At 44.4% G+C, this 16,504-nt stretch overlaps 1 protein-coding gene across 1 annotated transcript; it reads left to right on the forward strand.

Annotated features, from left to right (window-relative positions):
• Positions 1-10,919: 10,919 nt before the first annotated feature.
• LOC109734524 (probable L-type lectin-domain containing receptor kinase S.7) lies at positions 10,920-16,235 on the forward strand. The gene is given in 6 exon segments (XM_073501008.1): positions 10,920-11,820; positions 12,295-12,305; positions 12,307-12,357; positions 12,492-12,564; positions 14,938-15,433; positions 15,588-16,235. Coding segments are annotated over 6 exon segments (2,055 nt in total). The 5' UTR covers positions 10,920-10,949; the 3' UTR covers positions 16,141-16,235.
• Positions 16,236-16,504: the final 269 nt, after the last annotated feature.

Genomic DNA, 16,504 nt, shown 5'->3' on the forward strand with positions numbered 1-16,504 from the left:
CGTTTGATACAGATTACTACAGACTGTTTTGTTTTTGACAGATTCTGTTTTTCGTGTGTTGTTTGCTTATTTTGATGAATCTATGAGTAGTATCGGAGGGTATGAACCATAGAGAAGTTGGAATACAGTAGATATTACACCAATATAAATAATTAATGAGTTCACAACAGTACCTAAGTGGTGGTTTTATTTTCTTATACTAACGGAGCTTACGAGTTTTCTGTTGAGTTTTGTGTTGTGAAGTTTTCAAGTTTTGGGTAAAGATTCGACGGACTATGAAATAAGGAGTGGCAAGAGCCTAAGCTTGGGGATGCCCAAGGCACCCCAAGGTAATATTCAAGGACAACCAAGATCCTAAGCTTGGGGATGCCCCGGAAGGCATCCCCTCTTTCGTCTTCGTTCATCGGTAACTTTACTTGGAGCTATATTTTTATTCACCACATGATATGTGTTTTGCTTGGAGCATCATTTTATCTTACTTTGTTTTGCTTGCTGTTTGAATAATATCCCAAGATCTGAAATTCTTAAATATTAGAGAGTCTTCACATAGTTACATAATTATTCAACTAGTCATTGATCTTCACTTATATCTTTCGGAGTAGTTTGCCGTTTGCTCTAGTGCTTCACTTATATCTTTTAGAGCATGGCGGTAGTTTTATTTTGAAGAAATAGATGAACTCGCATGCTTCACTTATATTATTTTGCGAGTCTTAAACAGCATGGTAATTTTCTTTGGTTATGAATTTAGTCCTAATATGATGGTCATCCAAGAGGGATATAATAAAAACTTTCATGTAAAGTGCATTGAATACTATGAGAAGTTTGATTCCTTATGATTGTTTTGAGATATGAAGATGGTGATATTAGAGTCATGCTAGTGGAGTAGTTGTGAATTTGAGAGATACTTGTGTTAAAGTTTGTGATTCCCGTAGCATGCACGTATGGTGAACAGTTATGTGATGAAGTCGGAGCATGATTTATTTATTGATTGTCCTCCTTATGAGTGGCGGTCGGGGATGAGCGATGGTATTTTCCTACCAATCTATCCCCCTAGGAGCATGCGCGTAGTACTTCGTTTCAATAACTAATAGATTTTTGCAATAAGTATGTGAGTTCTTTATAACTAATGTTGAGTCCATGGACTATACGCACTCTCACCCTTCCACCATTGCTAGCCTCTCTTATGCCGTGCAACTTTCGCCGGTACCATACACCCACCATTACCTTCCTCAAAACAGCCACCATACCTACCTATTATGGCATTTCCATAGCCATTCCGAGATATATTGCCATGCAACTTTCCACCGTTCTGTTTATTATGACACGCTCCATCATTGTCATATTGCTTTGCATGATCAAGTAGTTGACATCGTATTTGTGGCAAAGCCACCGTTCATAATTCTTTCATACATGTCACTCTTGATTCATTGCACATCCCGATACACCGCCGGAGGCATTCACATAGAGTGATATTTTGTTCTAAGTATCAAGTTGTAATTCTTGAGTTGTAAGTAAATAAAAGTGTGATGATCTTCATTATTAGAGCATTGTCCCATGTGAGGAAAGGATGATGGAGACTATGATTCCCCTACAAGTCGGGATGAGACTCCAGACGAAATAAAAAAGAGGCCCAAGCCCAGATAAAAAAAGAGACCAAAAAAAAGAGAAGGCCCAAAAAAATAAAAAATAAAAAAATGAGAGAAAAAGAGAGAAGGGGCAATGTTACTATCCTTTTACCACACTTGTGCTTCAAAGTAGCACCATGATCTTCATGATAGAGAGTCTCCTATGTTGACACTTTCATATACTAGTGGGAATCTTTCATTATATAACTTGGCTTGTATATTCCAATGATGGGCTTCCTCAAAATGCCCTAGGTCTTCGTGAGCAAGCGAGTTGGGTGCACACCCACTTAGTTTCTTTTGTTGAGCTTTCATACACTTGTAGCTCTAGTGCATCCGTTGCATGGCAATCCCTACTCACTCACATTGATATCTATTGATGGGCATGTCCACAGTCCGTTGATACGCCTAGTTGATGTGAGACTATCTTCTCCTTTTTTGTCTTCTCCACAACCACCATTCTATTCCACCTATAGTGCTATGTACATGGCTCATGCTCATGTATTGCGTGAAAGTTGAAAAAGTTTGAGAACATCAAAACTATGAAACAATTGCTTGGCTTGTCATCGAGGTTGTGCATGATTTAAGTATATTGTGTGATGAAGATAGAGCATAGCCAGACCATATGATTTTGTAGGAATAGCTTGCTTTGGCCATGTTATTTTGAGAAGACGTGACTGCTTTGTTAGTATGCTTGAAGTATTATTGTTTTCAAGTCAATATTAAACTTTTGTTTTGAATCTTATGGATCTGAATATTCTTGCCACAATAAAGAAGATTACATTGATAAATATGTTAGGTAGCATTCCACATCAAAAATTCTGTTATCATTTACCTACTCGAGGACGAGCAGGAATTAAGCTTGGGGATGCTGATACGTCTCCAACGTATCCATAATTTTTGATTGTTCCATGCTATTATATTATCCATCTAGGATGTTTTATATGCATTTATATGCTATTTTTATATGATTTTTGGGACTAACCTATTAACCTAGAGCCTAGTGCCAGTTTCTGTTTTTTCCTTGTTTTTGAGTATCGCAGAAAAGGAAAACCAAACGGAGTCCAATTGACCTAAAATTCAACGGAGATTGTTTTTGGACCAGAAGAAGCCCACGGAGCATCGGAGATGGGCCAGAAGAGTACCGAGGCCACCACGAGGGTGGGGGCGCGCCCTACCCCCCTGGGCGTGCCCCCTACCTCGTGGCCGCCCCGGGGGCCCCCTGCCTTGCTCCCGACGCCAACACCTCTTATATATACAGAAACCCCCAGAACATAACCTAGATCGGGAGTTCCGCTGCCGCAAGCCTCTGTAGCCACCAAAAACCAATCGGGACCCTGTTCCGGCACCCTGCCGGAGGGGGGATCCCTCACCGGTGGCCATCTTCATCATCCCGGCGCTCTCCATGACGAGGAGGGAGTAGTTCACCCTCGGGGCTGAGGGTATGTACCAGTAGCTATGTGTTTGATCTCTCTCTCTCTCTCTCTCGTGTTCTTGAGGTGTTACAATCTTGATGTATCGCCAGCTTTGCTATTATAGTTGGATCTTATGATGTTTCTCCCCCTCTACTCTCTTGTAGTGGATTGAGTTTTCCCTTTGAAGTTATCTTATCGGATTGAGTCTTTAAGGATTTGAGAACACTTGATGTATGTCTTGCATGTGCTTATCTGTGGTGACAATGGGATATCACGTGATCTACTTGATGTATGTTTTGGTGATCAACTTGCGGGTTTCATAACATTGTGGACTTATGCATAGGGGTTGGCACACGTTTTTGTCTTGACTCTCCGGTAGAAACTTTGGGGCACTCTTTGAAGTTCTTTGTGTTGGTTGAATAGATGAATCTGAGATTGTGTGATGCATATCGTATAATCATACCCACGGATACTTGAGGTGACATTCGAGTATCTAGGTCACATTAGGGTTTTGGTTGATTTGTGTCTTGAGGTGTTATTCTAGTATGAATTCTATGATAGATCGAACGGAAAGAATAGCTTCATGTTATTTTACTACGGACTCTTGAATAGATTGATCAGAAAGGATAACTTTGAGGTGGTTTCGTACCCTACAATAATCTCTTCGTTTGCTCTCATCTATTAGTGACTTTGGAGTGACTCTTTGTTGCATGTTGAGGGATTGTTATATGATCCAATTATGTTATTATTGTTGAGAGAACTTGCACTAGTGAAAGTATGAACCCTAGGCCTTGTTTCCTAGCATTGCAATACTGTTTGTGCTTACTTTTATCATTAGTTACCTTGCTGTTTTATATTTTCAGATTACAAAAATCTATATCTACCATCCATATTGCACTTGTATCACCATCTCTTCGCCGTACTAGTGCACCTATACAATTTACCATTGTATTGGGTGTGTTGGGGAGACAAGAGACTCTTTGTTATTTGGTTGCAAGGTTGTTTGAGAGAGACCATCTTCAACCTACACCTCCCACGGATTGATAAACCTTAGGTCATCCACTTGGGGGAAATTTGCTACTATCCTACAAACCTCTGCACTTGGAGGCCCAACAACGTCTACAAGAAGAAGGTTGTGTAGTAGACATCAAGAAGTTTCTGGCGCCGTTGCCGGGGAGGTTAGTGCTTGAAGGTATATCTTTAGATCTTGCAATCGAATCTTTTAGTTTCTTGTTTTATCACTAGTTTAGTCTATAAAAGAAAACTACAAAAAAATGGAATTGAGGGTGCCTCATATGCTTCATCTTTTTAATATCTTTCGTGAAAATGATGGAAAGGAAAATTGTGCTCAAGTACTAGAAGAAGAATTACATAGAATGCTTGGCATAAAATATGTGAATGATCCCACTATTTTGGAGGGTGTTGAATCTTATTGTGACAATTATGAAAGTGGATTTTGAGAGGTCATGACCTTATTTAGTGATGAATCCACTATTTCGGAAGAGGTTCCAATTGATTATGAGAATAAAGTTGCTATCTATGATGATTATTGTGATGACATGTATGCCATAAAGAATAATGATAACCATGAAACTTTTCATCATGATTTTAGTTTTCAATTGGATTATGCCTCACATGATAATTATTTTGTTGAGTTTGATCCCACTATTATTCATGAGAAGAATTTTGCTTATGTGGAGAGTAATAAAATTTCTATGCTTGTAGATCATGAAAAGAATGCTTTATGTGATAGTTATATTGTTGAATTCATTCATGATGCTACTGAAAATTATTATGAGAGAGGATCATATGCTTCTACATATTGCAATAATATCAAGTTTCCTCTCTATGTGTTGAAAATCTTGAAGATTTGCTTGTTTTGTCTTCCTATGCTAGTTGATTATTGCTCCCATAAGTTGTTTGCTCACAAAATCCCTATGCATAGGAACTAGGTTAGACTTAAATGTGCTAGTCATATTCTTCATGATGCTCTCTTTATGTTTCAATTCTTATCTTTTATGTGAGCATCATTGAAATCATCATGCCTAGCTAGGGGCGTTAAACGTTAGCGCTTGTTGGGAGGCAACCCAATTTTATTTTTGTTCATTGCTTTTTGCTCCTGTTTAGTAATAATTAATCTATCTAGCCTCTGTTTAGATGTGGTTTTATGTTTTAATTAGTGTTTGTGCCAAGTAGAACCTTTGGGAAGAATTGGGTGAAGTCTTTGCGATCTTGATGTAAAAAACAGAAACTTTAGCGCTCACGAGACTAGCTGCAATTTCTTACTGGAGAGTGCTTTTAGGTTGATTCTTTTTGAAGATGATTAATAGACAAATTCCTCAGGTCTACCAATTTATTTCAGAATTTTTGTAGTTCCAGAAGTATTCGTTTGATACAGATTACTACAGACTGTTTTGTTTTTGACAGATTCTGTTTTTCGTGTGTTGTTTGCTTATTTTGATGAATCTATGAGTAGTATCGGAGGGTATGAACCATAGAGAAGTTGGAATACAGTAGATATTACACCAATATAAATAATTAATGAGTTCACAACAGTACCTAAGTGGTGGTTTTATTTTCTTATACTAACGGAGCTTACGAGTTTTCTGTTGAGTTTTGTGTTGTGAAGTTTTCAAGTTTTGGGTAAAGATTCGACGGACTATGAAATAAGGAGTGGCAAGAGCCTAAGCTTGGGGATGCCCAAGGCACCCCAAGGTAATATTCAAGGACAACCAAGATCCTAAGCTTGGGGATGCCCCGGAAGGCATCCCCTCTTTCGTCTTCGTTCATCGGTAACTTTACTTGGAGCTATATTTTTATTCACCACATGATATGTGTTTTGCTTGGAGCATCATTTTATCTTACTTTGTTTTGCTTGCTGTTTGAATAATATCCCAAGATCTGAAATTCTTAAATATTAGAGAGTCTTCACATAGTTACATAATTATTCAACTAGTCATTGATCTTCACTTATATCTTTCGGAGTAGTTTGCCGTTTGCTCTAGTGCTTCACTTATATCTTTTAGAGCATGGCGGTAGTTTTATTTTGAAGAAATAGATGAACTCGCATGCTTCACTTATATTATTTTGCGAGTCTTAAACAGCATGGTAATTTTCTTTGGTTATGAATTTAGTCCTAATATGATGGTCATCCAAGAGGGATATAATAAAAACTTTCATGTAAAGTGCATTGAATACTATGAGAAGTTTGATTCCTTATGATTGTTTTGAGATATGAAGATGGTGATATTAGAGTCATGCTAGTGGAGTAGTTGTGAATTTGAGAGATACTTGTGTTAAAGTTTGTGATTCCCGTAGCATGCACGTATGGTGAACAGTTATGTGATGAAGTCGGAGCATGATTTATTTATTGATTGTCCTCCTTATGAGTGGCGGTCGGGGATGAGCGATGGTATTTTCCTACCAATCTATCCCCCTAGGAGCATGCGCGTAGTACTTCGTTTCAATAACTACTAGATTTTTGCAATAAGTATGTGAGTTCTTTATAACTAATGTTGAGTCCATGGACTATACGCACTCTCACCCTTCCACCATTGCTAGCCTCTCTTATGCCGTGCAACTTTCGCCGGTACCATACACCCACCATTACCTTCCTCAAAACAGCCACCATACCTACCTATTATGGCATTTCCATAGCCATTCCGAGATATATTGCCATGCAACTTTCCACCGTTCTGTTTATTATGACACGCTCCATCATTGTCATATTGCTTTGCATGATCAAGTAGTTGACATCGTATTTGTGGCAAAGCCACCGTTCATAATTCTTTCATACATGTCACTCTTGATTCATTGCACATCCCGATACACCGCCGGAGGCATTCACATAGAGTGATATTTTGTTCTAAGTATCAAGTTGTAATTCTTGAGTTGTAAGTAAATAAAAGTGTGATGATCTTCATTATTAGAGCATTGTCCCATGTGAGGAAAGGATGATGGAGACTATGATTCCCCTACAAGTCGGGATGAGACTCCAGACGAAATAAAAAAGAGGCCCAAGCCCACCAGGCTCCTTCCTGTTTTTCGTGTGTTGTTTGCTATGGGAGGGCGCGCCGAGGGGCCCGCCATGGGAGGGCGCGCCGAGGCCGCGCCGGAAGGAGTCGTCGGGAGCCGCGCCGGGGCCAGGTGGGGCCGTGCTGGGGGCTGCACCGGGTCCGCGTCCGAAACACCGTCATGGAGAGCCGAATCCTCTGCAGAAGGCGGTACCTGGTGAAAAGAAAATACCCGCTCATCAAAGTACACGTGTTGGGAGGTGTACACACGGTGGGAGACGGGGTCGTAGCACCGGTAACCTTTGGTGTTAGGAGGATAGCCTAGGAAGATACATGCTACGGAGCAAGGAGCGAGTTTGTGTGGTGTAGTGGAGGCGGTGCTAGGATAACATAGACAACCGAAGATACGGAGACCATCATAGGATGGAGGGGAACCGAAGAGAAGTTGGTTCGGAGTGTAGTTCCAGCGAGGACGACAAGGCCTAATGTTAACTAGGAGAGTGGCGGTGGCGAGAGCATCGGGCCAGAACCGAGGGGGCACATTGGAGTGGAACAACAACGTGCGGACGCAGTCGTTAAGAGTGCGGAGGATCCGCTCGGCGGCGGCGTTCTGCTGGGATGTGTAGGGGCACGTGAGACAAAAGGTAGTGCCGTGAGACACGAGAAGGTGGCGAGTGGCAGCGTTGTCAAACTCTTTTCCGTTGTCAGTCTGGAGGGCGAGAATAGGACGCCCGAACTGGGTGGTGATGTAGGAGTAAAAGGCCGTGAGAGTGGCGAGAACACCGGATTTGCGACGGAGTGGAAACGTCCACGCAAAATGAGAAAAATCATCAAGTAAAACAAGATAATATAAGAAAGCCGTGTTGCTTGCAACGGGAGATGTCCATACATCACTATGGATTAACTGAAACGGAAAAGAAGAAATAGTGTTTGACTCGCTAAAGGGTTGACGAACATGTCTACCGAGACGGCAAGCATGACAAGTGTGCTCGTCGAATTTATTACATGAAAATGAAAACTCTTGAGAATCTGGTGAAGGACGGTGGAGTTGGGGTGACCCAAGCGTGCATGCCAAAGGCCGACACCGGCGGAGAGGGTGACCGGAGAGGTGGTGGTGGTGGTGGTGGAGGCGGAGTGCACCGGGTACAAGTTGTCGGGGCTGTCACATCGGTGGAGTACCATCCGTGTACGGGCGTCCTTCACAGAGAAACCAAGATCATCAAATTCAACGGTGAGAGGATTGTCACGTGCAAGACGACGAACGGAGACAAGATTTTTAACTAGGTTAGGTGAGACAAGAACATTAGTCATGTAATAGGCATAGAATTAGACGGAAAGAAACTACTACCGACATGAGTAATGGGTACGGAAGAACCATCACCGAAGGTGATGCGGTTCGAGGTGGTGACCGGGAAGGAAGAGGCAAGGTTACCGGGGTGCGACGTCATGTGGGCGGTAGCCCCCGTGTCCATGTACCAATCGCCGCCACCTCCGTAGTTGGAGGGAGACGGCGCCGAGTGCAGCGCAGCGAGCAGGGCGGGATCCCATGGGGCCGGAGGGACCGGGTAGCCTCCGGGCTGAGCCGGCGCGGGAGGCGGCGCGTAGCCGCTGAGCAGCGAGTAGCTGTCGGGCGACTGGAAGGTGCCGGCCGAAGGAGGCGCCGGTAGGGGCGCGTAGCCACCCGGCGCGTAGCCGCCCCCACCCGCCTGGTAAGGTGCGTTGGCGAAGTGCGCCTGAGGGCCGATCGGGTGCGGCCCGAGGATGCCCGGAGCCCGTGGGACCGGCATGTGGTAAGCGTGAACCACGCCGGTCCACGGATTAGTGCCGATGGTCCAGGGCAGGGAGGGCTGATGTTGGCGTGGAGCCCTCCCCCCCCCCTCGTACCCCGGCTACTGTTGCTGCTGTTGGGGGCAGCCACCCCCACGGCGCCGGTTGTGGCGACCGCCGCCCCCGCCCTGCTGCTGATGCTGAGGAGCAGGTGATGCGGGCGGAGCTGGCGGGAAGGGGAAGTACCCCGGTGGCGCCGGCGGACGCGGTTGAGGCGGGGCGGGCTGAGGCGGCCCGCGAGATGTCCCGACGGCGAGGGCGCTGTGATGAACACGGGCCTTGACCTTTTTCATCCGGCGGTCCTCCAAGCGTAAATACGCGGCGACGGACTGGAAGGTCGGGTTCGGCAGCAGGGAGAGGTTCGAGGCCACGTTGCCGAAGTCCTCATTGAGGCCGGCGGTGAGGGTGCTAAGCATGAGTTCGTCCGACACCTTGGCGCCAATGTCGCGGAGCTCGTCGGCGAGCCGCTTGAGGCGCATGCAGTAGTCGTCGATGGAGGAGTCATCTTGGTGGCACCCAAAAAATTCCTGCTGCAAAAACACAAGACGTTGAAGCTTATTGTCGGTGAAGAGGTCATTAATCTTGGTCCACATGGCACACGTGTCGTCATCCTCCGAGATGACCGTGTGGAAGATGTCCGGGGAGACGGTGAGGTAGAACCACCGGATGAGGGAGGCCTCAATGGCCGCCCAGTCCGGATCATCCGCCATGAGGTCGCCATCCACGGTCCCGTCGACGTGCTCGAGGAGGTGGTACTCGCGGAAGACGAGGTTGAAGTAGGTCTTCCACGCGTAGTACGAGGAGGTGGATTGGTCGAGCTTGATGGGAACGTGGGTGTGGATGTCAAGATCACGAACGGCGGTGGCGTCAGGCACGAGTCCGGCGAACAGGTTCGAGTTGCTGGAGTGGGGGGACGCCGTGGGAGCAGCGGCGAAGGGAGGGTGGCGGCGGCTCGGGTGGGTTAGGGCTAGTGGCGGCGGCGCGGGGTAGGGTTAGGGTTTAGGTACACGGCGGCAACTAGGGGTGGAGGCAGCGGCGGGAGAGGGGAGAGCGGCGGCTGCGGGGGGTGGGGGAGGGGGGCGCGGTGGCGGCGTACAGCGGTAGCGGCGACGCAAGAGGGGCGGCGGCGGCGGCTGTAGGGCGGCGGCGGCGGGCTGGTGCGGAAGGTGGGAAAGGAATTGGCGTGCTAAACTGATACCATGTTAGTTAGGAAGAATGAGATTGCACGAATTGATAATCATTAATCGTGTGCATGGTGCACATATATAGGTACAGGGTGGACTGGCCTCTACTTGTCTTCCAAAATGTTCAAATATACGAGAAGAAAGAGATACAACAGTATAAATACAGACCCAAATCCTATACATATGCAGTGGACAACGTACGCTCAACATTCTTGAGTGGATGTGCAGGATTTTGCCCCTATGAAACGAGGCAAAGATGATTGGAGATCCCCAAATTCTTTTAGCACATGCATTATGATTGCATATCTTGAGTCCTTAGAATTAGAATCACTGTGCGATGCACGCCTTATACTTCCTTCGTTTTTTTTTACTTTGCATATTAGATTTGTGTCAAGTCAAACTTTATAAAGTTTAATCAAATTTATACTAAAAAATATCAACATATACAGTATCAAATATATACACTATGAAACCATATTTGATAATGAATCTAATAATATTGATTTGACATTGTGAATGCTGATATTTTTTTATAAATTTAGTTAAAGTAGAGATACTTTGACTTCGAACAAAACTTATATGCAGACTAAAAATAATCCGATGGAGTATAAATCCTACTCACGATCAAGATCACGTGGATTTGACTTTGACTTTCGCCCGCTCGCTGAAGAGGTTCGAAAGCTGCTTCGCAACCTCCTAGACCAACAACCTCGGGTCTTGCATCTCCGGGTTGGCTCGAAACTTCCGGGCCTGTCCGAAGGGAGTGGCGACGACGGAGATTATTGAGGCCCCGCCCATATATAAACTTCCCTTATTCCCCATGGGGTCGTCCAAATCTTAGAGAAACCCCCTAAGCTTACAACCCCCCCTACTCGAGCTGTTGGAATTATGGTGGTCGTCTCGCCTGCAACTGCAAATGCACGCATCTGCATCTTCCTCACCGGCTGCCTGCTCTGCTTCCTCCTGTCCCGCGGCCATGTCCACGCTGCAGCCGCCTCCCCGGCGTGGCCACTGTCCTTCAGCTTCGACTTCTCAAACACCTCCAACAACCGTCTGCAAGAGCAAGACCTCCGGCTCGAGGGCGACGCGGAAAAGAAGGACGATCTGGTTGACCTCACCTGCAACTTCGGCAAGCCCGAGAAGAACGAGTACTGCAAGGGCCGGATGTCGTACCGCGACCCGGTGCCCTTGTACGACAACAGCACCGGCGAGGTGGCCAGCTTTACCACAACCTTCACCTTCTCCACCCACATTCTGCCCAACACAACATGGAAGGGGGAAGGCATAACCTTCTTCCTCTCCGCCTACCCGTCAAGATTACCGCTGCAGTCGTGGGGCAGCTTACTCGGCCTCACCGATAGTTACGATACTAGCGCCACCGGTGCAGAGCGGTTCGTCGCCGTCGAGTTCGACACCTCCTCCGACTGGTGGGATCCCATTGGAGACGAGCACATCGGCATCGACTGCAACTCCATCACCTCGGTCAGCACCACCAGGTTGCTGGGCTACAGCCTCAATGGCACCATGACGGCGACCATTACTTTTGACAACACCACCCGGACGCTGGAGGCCACCCTGCACTTTGATTACGATCCTTCTCTTCCTACCGCTCGGATCAAGACGCAGTTACCTGATCGCCTCGATGACTTGCTCCCGCCGGAGGTGTCGGTCGGGTTCTCTGCGGCCACTAGTAACTACACTGAGCTGCATCAGATACACTCTTGGTCCTTCAGCTCAACTATCGCACCCAGAGCCAGAGGTAAGTACATACATGGAATTCCTGAAAATTATCGGTATATATTTCTTTTCCGGGAAATTATCAGTATATATTTGTTTATTATCTTTGAAATTACAGTTTTGCTAATTTTAAATCCACTGCATTTTTAGTCAAATGTAATTTACAAAATTATAAATGTGTTAACTTTATTTTAGTAAAAAAAGATGTAATTTGCACTCTTTTCATCAAAATGAAATTTCATTTTTCTGCATGTTTTTTGCGGGTTTTTTCTACATCAATCGGGTCTTAATTAGGAAAATCGTAGTGGACACAAACACAGACATACCATTAAATTTAATACTCCCTCCAATTCCATATTAATTGCCGCAAACTTGGTATAAAATTGTACCAAGTCTACGTCAATTAATTTGGACCGTAGGGAGTATATTAATTTGCCATACGTTGTTTTCTATTTTTTGGATCATTAATTTGCCGTACGTGTTCTATCACCTACAGAAACACCTACGTTGGCTAAGAGGATCCAACCAGAGCAAGGTGATGAGGTGCTCCGTAAGAAAGGTACGGAACCAGCTTCATCGCATTGATCCTATATTTCGCTTTGCTTACAATAAAGCATGATTATGTAACCATAAATATTATAGGACCCCTTTATCTTCTTTTTTAGATAATAGACCCATTTATCTTTTTTTTAGGTAATAGACCCCTTTATCTTTGCTTACAATTCTATCGTTCGCAAGGGGGTGAACTGTAGGACGACCCAGCCCGGTCAGTCTTTCTTGTTGGGCCTTGCAGCACATTACATAGGAGAAAAAATGACAGAATATATGTATAAACCAACACATCTCAAAAAATATTTTCATGTATAACAGCAAGTACAGAAAAAATGTCATCTTCTTATAATAAAAATGGCATCCTCTTATTAAAATGCCATACTATAATAAATAAAAATGGCATCCTCTTATAATACAAATGCCATCCTCTTTACAAAAAATGTCATCTCTTCCCCCGCAAAAAAAATGTCATCTCTTATAATAAAAATTCCATCATATTGGTAATAAAAAAATGGCATGAGCTTAGTAATAAAAACTAGCATGACATTAAAAATAAAAAATGCCATCTCTCAAAATTAAAATGCCATCCTCTTTATAATAAATGTCATCTCTTATAATAGAAAATGTCACCATATTGTAATAAAAAAATGTCATGCACTTAGTAATAAAATTTCCATGCAATTAAAATTAAAATAATGCCATCTCTCAAAATTGAAAATGCCATCCTCTTAAAAAATGCTATGCTTCCAAAAACAAACTGCCATGGGGTTTTTGGGACTGAAAATATATGTTGCAGTTTTAACCAAGAGATCCATAAAAGGGCCTCACAGCCCAGTGGTGTTAGGCGCACGATAGCATTTCTTATATTATATTCCCCCATAGGACATGGACGATTAAGATACGACATATTAATTTCGAAATCACTAATTAAGGAGTACTCGTTGTAAAAACACTCCACTTTCCTAGGTCACGACAAGTGGTGCACATGCAGCGCGCCACTTGTCGCAACCAGGGAGTTTTCCTTTTTTTCGTAGATCCGTTTATTCAAAACGTTTTATCTTTTAAACCGTGCGTCTAAATCTCGAACCGTTTTCACCATTGGATTCCTCGCGTCGAGATCTTCAAAACTAGATCCCATGTTGATAGGTTTTGACGAACTTTTTTTTCACGAAAAAAACCGAAAAAAAGGGCAAAAAAACCGAAACCGGGAGCACGGTTTTTTTCCCTTTCCGAAAGAGGCACGCCCGTGCCTCTCGCGAAATCACACTCGTGCCTCTCGTGGAATCAAAACCGTGACTCTCGTGGAAGGAAAAAAACAGAAAACGCGTTTTTTTCCGTTTCCGAGAGGCACGGTCGTGACTCTCGCGAAAGCACAACAGTGCCTCTCGCGGAAGCAAAACCGTGACTCTCGCGAAAGAAAGAAAAACCGAAAACGCATATTTTTTCCCTTTTTGAGAGGCACGGCCGTGACTCTCGCGAAAGCACAACCGTGCCTCACGCAGAAGCAAAACGGTGACTCTCGCGAAAGAAAAAAACAAAAAACGCGTCTTTTTCCCTTTCCGAGAGGCACGGCCGTGACTCTCGCGAAATCACGACCGTGCCTCTCGCGGAAGCAAAACCGTGACTCTCGCGAAAGAAAAAAAAACAGAAAACACCTTTTTATTCGTTTCTGACAGGCACGGCCGTGACTCTCGCTAAAGCACAACCGTGCCTCTCACGGAAAAAAAACCGTGACTTTCGCGAAAGAAAAAAAGAACGCATTTTTTTCGTGCAAAAAAAATTTTAAAAAAATTTTTGGTCGAAAAGCTAAGGAAGACCGGGGAAAAACCAAAACGTCGAAAAAAACCGGAAAAAAACCGTTTGAAAAACCGAAAACGCGTGCGGAAAAATAAAAAAAAAAACAAAATCCGGAGGGAGCGTCTAGAGCGCGACATGTGGCGAATGGCTGAGAGCGCGCCAAATGACGCTGATCGTTGCGAGGCTTCCGAAGGAGCGCTCGTTAACTAGTTGCTCCCTATTAATTTGGACAAAATGTACACACCCAATGTAGCATTGTAATACCAATCTAGTGAAACTAGAAGGGATATCCCTAACTTAAATGTAAGATTTTTTTTGATAATATCATGGACTCTAAAAATGTCTTATAAAAGTTATGGAGGGAGTACCTACTTAGCAAATATATTTCCCAAAACATATGATAATTTCGCTCGAAAATAGTGTTGAGTAAATTAAATTTTCCCTTCTCCTAAACATTTTTGATTGACAAAAGTTATCCAAGCATAAACTAAAAAAATAAGCTAGTTGTCGGCAGCTTGTTATTCAAGGTTCTTGTCACGAAGGTGCATGTGCGTGTGGATTACATTGCACTAGTTAGCGTATATGTATAATGATTGATAAGATGGTATTCCCTTTTATATTCCACAGTGCACATCATCTAGACCAAATGAAAAAACATATTACCTTTTACAATCATTGATATGTTGCAACTAATGCTCACTTGAAATATATGATGATTAAAATGAATTGGCTAAGGTGTGATGAAAAGAGATGTAGATATGCTTAATTTTGCATTGCTTGTTTTCAACAGGACGTCGTCGTTCGTTCATTATTGGAGGCGCATTCAGTGCGATCGCCTTGGTGGTAATGTGGTCGATCTTGTCGTGGTGTAGGTGGAGAAGCACACGTGACTCCTTTGGAATGGCAAGTCGTCTCAAGAGATTTAAGTACCACGACTTGTCTATTGCCACCGACAGATTCTCCGATGAGAAGAAGATCGGGGCGGGTGGCTTCGGTGTGGTATACAGTGGGAGCCTCAAGACCGACCAACCGGTAGCCGTGAAGAAGATTCTCAAGGACTCGAGGGGTGAATTCAAGGACTTCCTAGCGGAGTTGGACGCCATCGGCCGAACCGGCCATGGCAACGTGGTCAGACTCGAAGGCTGGTGCTGCAGTATAAATAATTTCATGTTTTGGTGCTTGCGCAGACAGAACGTCAAGCTCTTCCTTGTCTATGAACTTGTGCCTAATGGCAACCTCCACCAGCACCTGCACGAAAGGGCCGAGGTTCTGACATGGGCAAAGAGGTATGCACTTGTCTGTCGCTCCTATATATGCATGCTCTGTTATTCTAGCTTACTTGTGTGAAATCTGAACTTTTCTTTTAAGAAAAAACTTTGAGATAGTACGTGGAATTGGAACCCAACAATATGATACGTGCCATATGATAACATATTGCAGGTACAAAATAGTGAAGGGCATAGGGTCCGCTCTTCATTACCTCCACCACTTATGCAAGCCATCCATCTTGCACAGAGATGTCAAGCCAAGCAACATACTCCTGGACCATGATTTCAACGCCAAGCTCGGCGACTTTGGGCTGTCGAGGGTCGCCCGAGAGAACGAAGATTCATCGATGTTGACGGCGATGGCGATTGGGACTGCGGACTACATGGATCCGCAGTGCAGAAAGCATGGGCAGGTGAAGCTGCGCTCTAGCTCCGACGTCTACAGCTTTGGGATCGTCCTCCTAGAGATAGTGCACGGAGAAAATAACCCAGACCTGGTCCGGAAGCTGCATACAGATCGGCCAGAAACATTTGCGAAGGATGTCGCTGACAAGAAGTTGGCCGGACAGTTTGACAAGACGGAGATGGAGCGCGTGATTGTCCTGGCCATCCGGTGCTCTGAACGAGATGAGAACCAACGGCCTTCGATGGTTGCTGCAATGCAATTCCTGGAGAACGGCGGAGAGTTGCCCCCTGCCACAGCCGATCGATCGACGCCACTCTAGCCAGTGTTGCTCCTGCCACCCGATTGTCCTCGATCTTAATAGACACCTAGAGTATCATTTTGGCTCTGGTTGTTTGGTGTGTCTGACTATATTTTACTCCCTCCATTCCCAAATATAAGTCTTTCTAGAGATTCCAACAAGTGACTACATACGGAGCAAAATGAGTGAATCTACACTCTAAAATATGTCTACATACATCCGTATGTTGTTGTCCATTTGAAATGTCTAAAAAGACTTATATTTAGGAACGGAGGGAGTAGTACATTATATCTTAAGCTGTATTTATTTGTACTCCTGCAGTATGGGGTATTGCATAAATGTTTACATATAGCAATCTCAATGTAAACATATAGCAATCTCAGTG

The sequence above is a fragment of the Aegilops tauschii genome, chromosome 6 (assembly GCF_002575655.3).
Source record: "Aegilops tauschii subsp. strangulata cultivar AL8/78 chromosome 6, Aet v6.0, whole genome shotgun sequence".
NCBI lineage: Eukaryota > Viridiplantae > Streptophyta > Magnoliopsida > Poales > Poaceae > Aegilops > Aegilops tauschii.